The sequence below is a fragment of the Rhyacophila brunnea genome, unplaced genomic scaffold (genome assembly GCF_057557595.1).
Source record: "Rhyacophila brunnea isolate RB1 unplaced genomic scaffold, BYU_Rbru_1.0 scaffold_13, whole genome shotgun sequence".
NCBI classification, from domain to species: Eukaryota; Metazoa; Arthropoda; class Insecta; order Trichoptera; family Rhyacophilidae; genus Rhyacophila; species Rhyacophila brunnea.
In genome coordinates, this window is record NW_028232785.1 from 19,521,206 (window position 1) to 19,530,216 (window position 9,011).

The 9,011-nt window shown below is 34.5% G+C and overlaps 1 protein-coding gene across 1 annotated transcript; it reads left to right on the plus strand.

Moving 5' to 3' along the window:
* Positions 1-7,485, plus strand: LOC147076825 (uncharacterized). Its single transcript, XM_085940482.1, has 4 exons — positions 1-187; positions 694-837; positions 4,835-4,987; positions 5,266-7,485. The coding sequence occupies exons 1-4, from the start codon at positions 8-10 to the stop codon at positions 6,484-6,486; spliced, it is 1,698 nt and encodes a 565-aa protein (XP_085796608.1). The 5' UTR covers positions 1-7; the 3' UTR covers positions 6,487-7,485.
* The last annotated feature ends 1,526 nt before the right edge of the window (positions 7,486-9,011 follow it).

The window sequence follows — 9,011 nt, forward strand, 5'->3', positions numbered from 1 at the left end:
TTTATTTATGTTGAGGTCATTTGGGGAAAACTGTAAAATGGATATTAAAACAGAGCCAGATGACTGTGAATCCGGTACAGATGAACAGCCGCCGAGTGCATGTTGGTTTGACGTTCCAATACAACGTTCACTACCACATAATTACATCAAACAAGAACACGTAGACCAAGCTGACAACAGGTTTGAGGTTAGTTTGCCAAAAAAATCCACAAAATATATCGGATCATACTAAATAATACAATAAATCACTTTTTTTTATATAGACGAAGTTACGGCACGATTCCCTAACTTCGCCCAGTGTGTTTTAGTAGGTCCAGTACTAAATTATTATCTATGGATACTCACGAAATCCATTAAAAATGACCATTTCTCACAAACTTCTTCACAAAATCATTTTTTTGTAGGTAGCGATTTAGATAGGTAATAGATTAATTTGTAATAAAGGAAATATGAGAAAAAGTGTTGTAGTAATGTAGTAAATGTCTAGTACAAACTTGAGTTTCTAGTGTTTAATTGATTTAAGTGAAGTTAGGGACACTTGGCGAAGTTATGGGGTTTAACGGTTATATGTAGTGTATTGGAGGTTAATTATCCCGGGGGGTTTTAAGACCGGATTCTTTCGTTTCCGGAATGTTAGCGTCAATTTATACAGCGCTGAGCGTGGGATTGTTAAGTAACTAATTTTCTTTACAGAGCAATGCAGTTGACATCTCCCATATCAAGCTCAAAACTGAACTACCACAAAACATCCGCCATGAGCGACTTATTGACGAAACGTTTCCAAAAGAATGTGACATTAATTACACCGGTGGATGTTCTTATTCTCAAACGAAACCAGTAAGTCGGGTTATATCATTATCAGCCAATATCAATGCACTGCTAGATCAAGGTATCATCTATTATCTTTCAATTATCTCAATAATTGTTAGCTAGTAACCAGCTGCGTTTACCTGTTCGTTTAGACCAGTGGTGCACAAGATTTTTAAAAGAAGGGCCAATTTATCCTTTTTCTAATTTTTGACGAGCCGCAACGGATAAAAGTGTTAAAAAATAATGATTAATTATACTAGATGAGATATACATTTTATGTTTTATTTTTAATTTGATAGTTACATAATTTTATCAGCAACTTTAATCACTCTCGACTCCGCATTACGTGCATATTATTTGTTAGAAAACAATAAAACTAGATAAAGAACTATATACACGCACTATACATATGTGCACAAACAAATGTTTCATAATCGAACCGTATTTTCTCTGTTAACACAAGCGATTTTTTAATATCGATTCACAAACGTCGTGCACTGACAGAGTTCCTAAAGAACTAACACTAAAATGCGTGTTTTGAAAACAATTATCTAAAAACAGACGGCACCTGCACCATAGACGGTGTGACTCATTGTAAAAAGATGAATTTCGGTCGCAAATCTATACTGGTGAGAATATAATCATATTAATTACAATAAAGTTTTCTATCAGTGACGATTCAGATTAGGTATACACAGTTGCTACGTTGCTACTGCATAATTTGTTCACATATTGAACACAGATTTTTATCATATTCAATAAAAAATTTGGTGATGAAGTACTTGTTCTTTTCGGTTGCAACAAATGCCATTTGCCACGGGACGTGTTTGTGCACCACAGGTTTCGACACACATATTTGTTCTTTCCGGACATTAAATGACGATTCGAGATAACCATATCGACTCCTGACCATCACACGAGTCAATTTTTGTCAGGTCACGGTGGGTTCGCTGCCAAACTCTTTGAGCTTGGACTTGTAACCCGACCGACATGTGAATGTGGCGGAGAAAAACAGGATGCAAACCACATCATCTGGGAATGTCTGAGAATGTGCCATGAGAAGGATGCGTTACTCGAGTCGGTCCAACCAGCTCTTGGGCTCATCGGGCCGTCTGACCTCGTCGCCACAAAGGCGTGAAGATCTCTTCACATAATAATTGCTGACCGTATGATTAGCTTCGTTTTTTTTTTGTTAATTTCCTTGTGCCTTTTTTCTCCCCGGCACTTTGCATTAGAGTAAAATCAGTCAACTCAGTCAAAGCTCACTTGATAGCGTGGCGACCTCAGTCTCGGTTAACTGCTCCTGGGATATTACCAGGAGTAAACAACTGTATAGATGCTTTACTTCAAACGCAGTGCCTGGTGATACGCTCGATTAAGACCGACTGTGTTGCGGGACGAGGTTGGTTTGGAGGTCGTGTTTGTGTTGTCCGTTTAGAATGCTCCTTAGTGGTATTAATGTGGTAGCCAGCTGATCCGATCAAGGCTGGTCGGTATATCGAGTTTTGCAGGTATGTAATGAGGTTTTTTTTATCAGGATCCAAATTGAATGTGGACTATGTACGATTTTCTATATATGATGGCGTCTTTAGAGCGTAGCAATTAACTTTAAATCTATATTGGATTATAATAACGTAAAACTGAGCAGCTGGAATATGAATGGCTTGTACTTAGATCTAAGCTTCTTAATTGGGTTGTATGTAAGTTGTACGTAAAGCATTTCACTGTGGTCCAGTTCGCCGTGAGCTTTCTACCGGAAAGAGATGACCGTTTACTATACGGTCTCCAATTTTATTAGATTCAATGTGAATATAAATTCAATTTTTTATCGCTGATTTTGCAAAATTCATGAATTTAAGAATAAAAACTTAACCTAACTTAACAAATAATGCAGTATATCGGCTATTTTCAAAAATTGTTTGCTGCTGGCTTCCTGTAAAGTGTAAACCGACAAAAATCGTGTTTTATTTAGACATGAATTTTATGTCAGTACTATATGACCCAAAGAGATTGGACGTTCTTTAATATGCGGGCATACATTTTCGATACAACATTTCACGGTGAAGTGGGATACGGCGAACTGCATACGTACATGTTTCCGGACACCTTTTATTGGTAATAGATTTTTGAGTTTTCATCGTGTGTTCTTCCGCCTTTTTTCCTCGACGTTTCGGACTCGTTGCAGATGCCATTCTCCAAAGATAATAATCAAATAAACTTTATTTAATCATTTGTAAAAATATGTTCTTTTTTAGTTACACCTGTATCATGATAGCAGGGCTCCGAATGGAAACGTTTACGAACCGGAGCGCTCGACAATTTTCTGAAGATAACATAGTTTAAATATTTTATATGTAGGTAGTTTATAAAAATAAGTGTGTTAGATTTTTTTGTTATATGGCCTATTTAGCTCAAACGGTCAAATTATTTTTTCCACGAGACGGAGCAATAATTTTATCGATTTTACGAACCGTAACGCGCTCCAATCATTTCGAGTCCTGCATAATATCCAATAATGTTTGTCTTGTAAACCAAAAGATAAATATTAGAGAACATTCATTTGATATTGGTTTTATATATGATGGCGTTCTATAATCTGGCCGTCACTAAGTCGTAAATAAAAGCAGGCTTCAAATTCTTGGTCAATCTATTCTAGTGAATCTATTCATTTTGAATTGAATTGAATGTGGACTATGTACGATTTTCTATATATATGGTGGCGTATTTAGAGCGTAGCATTTAACTTTAAACCTTTACTGGACTATAATAACGTAACACTGGGCCGCTGGAATATGAATGGCTTGTACTTAGATCTAAGTTTCTTAATTGGGTTACATGTAAGTTGTACGTCAGATTTTAGAAACCGGAACGGCGCTCCGATCATTTCGAGTCCTGCATAATATTCGATAATATTTGTCTTTTAAACCAAACGATAAATATTAGAGAACATTCAGATGATATTGGTATGTCTTGCATTTTATGGTCTGGCCGTCATTAAGTCGTAATAAAAAGCAGGCTTCAAATTCTGTCAATCTATTCTGGTGGATTTCTATGAAGCACATGCTCCGTGGAAACTACAGATAGCTTAGTATAAAAAAATCATAAAGGGGCCTGCAAACTTGTTAGCGTCTCAGACTTATACGTAACTAAAATCGCCACTGTTTGAGCGTAGTTTTAGTTGAAATATGTACTCTAATACTTAGTAGATGCTGGGCAACATTAGCGTATATTTTGAGAGTAAAAAGCGAAGGGGACTGTATTCTAAATGTGATTAAGGGCGGCACTTTGCATAGGGTCACCACTGATTCAGGCTCCTTTTGTATAGAGTAGGTTTTCTATAAAGTTTTTGGCCAATACTATGTATTTTACAACGTTTTTCTTAGCTCGTATTCTTATTTGTCCGGTACAAATCTTGCAATCGATTTTTAACTAACTTAACCGTCTAGCCTCGACATTTGAAACTTTTAATCCATCTTTAAGTAGAATTGAATTTATGTCCAGTTAATTCTGTTCTGTATGAAAAGTTATTTCGACACCATTATTGGTTGCTAGGGGTCTGGGGTCCTAGTAACTAAATTATCAATATATACGTGCGTTACTATGGAAATCAATATGACATGTCAAGTTTATATAGTTCGACATAATTTAAAAACGTTGTATATAAAAAGTTCTTTTTATCTTGTAATTATTTTTAAATTATTTTATAGGACATGAAGATCAACGTGTGTTCAGTTATTGAGAAAACATTTTTGAAATTATCCGAACACGATCTAGTGTTGCCACGTAGTGAAGTCAAAGTTGAACTGCAAAATATTAAAACATAATGTCATTTAGAAGCTGTTATTGAAATAGAAAAAGCTATGTATAAACGAAATTGTGTTTGCACTGTCTGCTTTAAACACTACGCATCGTCAGACATATTGACAATGCATAAAACCTTCCATAGACAATCAGAATTTTGTAATATCATTACTTTCAATACATCGAACTTTCATTCTTTTATTTATAATATTGTTATTTTCAGAAGCGTGAACATAGTCTAATCAATATAAAGTCTGAGAACGATAATGAGGGAATCGTCATCAAAGAAGAAATTGTTGACAACGAAATCCGCCAAATCGATAATGAGAGTCCGCAACCTTGCTGCTCCGATCCACAATACAGGCCACTGGATCAGGTACATTAATTACAAAGGTTGTTTTTTAAACCGTTTTAATTCATCAAATCGTCGTGTGGCTGATAGTGTTATCCAGCTTAAAACAATCTACCTCCGACTAAATTTAAATCATAATTTCAAAAAAATATCGTTGAATGTGGTTCGGTAACGATTTCCACCGGCCTTACTTTTGAAGAAATTTATTCCGATGTCGCCAGAGTAAAAAACGAACCGAACAATCATATTATATTTATCTTAAAGGTGTTGAATTGAATATACCAAAATTATTATTTTTATAGATTTCTACCCAGCAATGTTTCACGGAACCTCGCAGTAAACTACTGGACATCGTTGAAAAAGTTGCGGTTGACAATTACTTGGTCAAGAACAGAACACCACATGCAACAAATAAAATCACAAATTTGACGATCCAGCATTCAGAGATAGCTATAGATGAATCAAACATCAAACAGGAGGTTCAGAAATTATACTTGCCAAAGGAGGTTCGAATAATGTTGAAAAGAGTTACATATTTCCCACGTAACTTTATTTGCTCTGATTGCTATGGAGTGTTTGCATCTATGAATCATCTAAATAGTCACTACACTACTTGCATGAAGTCACATACTGGTGAAAAACCGCATCAGTGTGATGTGTGTTTTAAAAGCTTCCTGCAAATTCATCGTCTCAAAAAACATAAATTGATACATAGTGGTGATAAACCACATCAATGCGATGTATGTTTTAAAAACTTTCTGCGAACTGGTGATCTCAAAATACATAAAGTGACACATACTGGTGATAAACCACATCAGTGCGATGAGTGTTTTAAAAACTTTCTGCGATTTAGTGAACTCAAGAGACATAAAATGACACATACTGGTGAAAAACCACATCAATGTGATGTGTGTTTCAAGAAATTTCTGCAAATTGGTCATCTCAAAGAACATAAAATGACCCATTCTGGTGAAAAACCACATCAATGCGATGTATGTTTTAGAAACTTTCTGCGAATTGATGGACTCAAACAACATAAAATGACACATACTGGTGAAAAACCACATCAATGCGACGTGTGTTTCAAAGCCTTTCCGCGAAATGGTGACCTCAAAAAACATAAAATGACGCATACCGGCAAAAAACCACATCAGTGCGATGTGTGTTTAAAATTTTTTTTGGAAAATGGTACTCTGAAAAAACATAAAATGATACACACTGGTGAAAAAACTCATCAATGCGATGTGTGTTTTAAAAACTTTCTGCGATTTAGTGAACTCAAGAGACATAAAATGACACATACTGGTGAAAAACCACATCAATGTGATGTGTGTTTTAAAAGCTTTATGCAAATTCATTGTCTCAAAAAACATAAAATGATACATAGTGGAAAAAAACCACATCAATGTAATGTGTGTTTTAGGAAATTTCTGGAAATTCGAAATTTAAATGCACATAAACTTAATCATACTGGTGAAAAACCACATCAATGCGATGTGTTTGAAAAAAATTCAGGTAATTGATGGTCTCAAAAAACATAAAATGATACATAGTGGAGAAGAACCATATCAATGTCATGTGTGTTTAAAGAAATTTCTGCAAATTGGTAATTTCAAAGCACATAAACTGACTCATACTGGTGAAAAACCACATCAATGTGATGTGTGTTTTATAAAATTTCAACTAAATGGTAATCTCAAAAAACATAAAATGATACATGATGGTGAAAAACCACATAAATGTGACGTGTGTTTCAAGAAATTTCTGCAAATTGGTCATCTCAAAGAACATGAAATGACCCATTCTGGTGAAAAACCTCATCAATGCGACGTGTGATTTAAAAACTTCCTGCGAATAAGTGAACTGAAGAAACATAAAATGATACATCCTGGTAAAAACCTCATCAATGCGACGTGTGATTTAAAAACTTCCTGCGAATAAGTAAACTGAAGAAACATAAAATGATACATCTTGGTAAAAACCTACATTGAACGACGTGTGTTTTAAAAACGTTTTGCTAATTGCTGATCTCAAATAATATAAAAATAACGCATACCAGTGGTGAACTACATCAATGCGATGTGTGTTTTAACAACTTTACGTGGATTGTTGATCTTAAACACAAAATGACACATACCAGTGAAAACCTACATTAAAGCGATATGTTTTTCGATAAATTCCTTCTCAAGAGCCGTGAAATGATAAAACACAAAACGTTACAGACAATTTTTCATCCTTGTTATGATATTTTTTGTTCCAAATGCAACTACTAGTTTTGGCGAAGCCATAGTCCTGTAATTGACAATATTTTAAATTATTTTTTATGAAACAATATTAGTCAGTACATTAAGATTCTAATTATTTGTTTTCTGTGTTTACCGTTCTTCTAAACCAATCTTAACATCTATCTTTATTATTTATATATATCGTTTGAAAATGCTTAAAAAATACTTTTAATAAAAATTAGTTTGACGATAAATTAAAAATAAACTCAAAACCAGACCCTCGTGGTTCAGTGCTGGCCTTTTATCCGGGGAGTTTATATTTTATCTCTTTAACCTGGTTCGTTTTCTCACAAAATCACATTCTTATTTATGTGGTTTTCTAATGCCCTGGGTGTTTGTGATTGTTTCATTTAAAATCCTAACTAGACTACAATATAACATTTCGATTTAATTTAGTTCTAATCAAGATATCTTTAGGCATGTCAGATGATATTAGGATACAATGCCACCCCACACACAAATATTTAAGCTAAATCGTGACGTCTGTTTTGTTTTAGGCGATATTATTGATGATGATCGCTTTTGGTTCAGGAGAGCAGGTTATCATTTCTTTTGTCATTTTGTCATCTGCAATCTCTAAATGATTGACTGGTTTACCCTGTTTTCTATTTAAGAAATACGGATACTACCTACCAAGTTGTCTGAAAAGATCTTACATAGTGACTGTGATGAATCTCGGTGAGATCGTGTCGCCTCCTCCTTATCATATAAAAATATGACTATTACGAGTTCATCTGGTGAAATAATATTTGTGGATAGTTGAAAGCACTCAAAAGGTAATTACCACATAATCTAGCGATACACCTCTGGGCGTTGGTCATATACTGATATCCACCCTGGAATATTTAAACGGCCTTAAAATGTAAGGAACCTGATCCAATATCACTTGGATAAAGGAACCGTATGCTCAAATTCTCTGATTAAGTAAAATGATCATTTTCCAGAGATAAGTCCGATGTTTTCAAGCTGTCATTATAAGACGTGGATGCGAAGTCCTAGTAAGGCGGTGTGAAAGGTAAAGAATGAGATCAGACTTTTCTCCAATATGTTTAATAATAAATATTAATGTTATATAAAACGTATAAAGATGTTAGTATTAAGAATAAAACACGTACCTAGTACGTAAGATTTCATAAATAATAACGATAGTGTGTGTGAAAGAGAAGGGTATGACAGAAAATGTATAATAGTTTCATATTAGTATTAAGTTTTAAATATTAATTTCATACAAAATGTTAGATTTAAATTTTCACACCTTGTATTGTAACATTATAATACGTTTAGTTATAAGAATTTTTACAGATGTACAGTATAGGCCGAGGAAATTCTTTTCGCCCTGTAACTTAGTTCGCTTGCGGTATTATTTTCAATAAGTTGCAGGGTCGAATCTTCTTTAAATCACCTACCTTCAAGACAAACTTGAAAACAGGCATTTCGGAGGCTCTAAGTACCAAAAAGTAGTATTGCTTGTAGTTACAAAATACCGAGTCATTGCAGTAAAATTTTCATGAAGCAGACCTTTTGAAAAATGTAGTTTTACAGTGTGAAGCACTCACGGCAGCTTCTATAATTTTAGGTATTAAGAACTCGCAAGTGTCAACACACCATCGTCTGCTATTTTATATTGAATGCCGTTGACCACTGCAGTGCTACTTACACCATTATAAATAAAACACGCCAACGGACTTACAACGTCGACAGGTTTAATTATTTTTCTGTATTTTTTTGACTTGCTTGAGGCACTTAGACTATAGTTGAAGTTA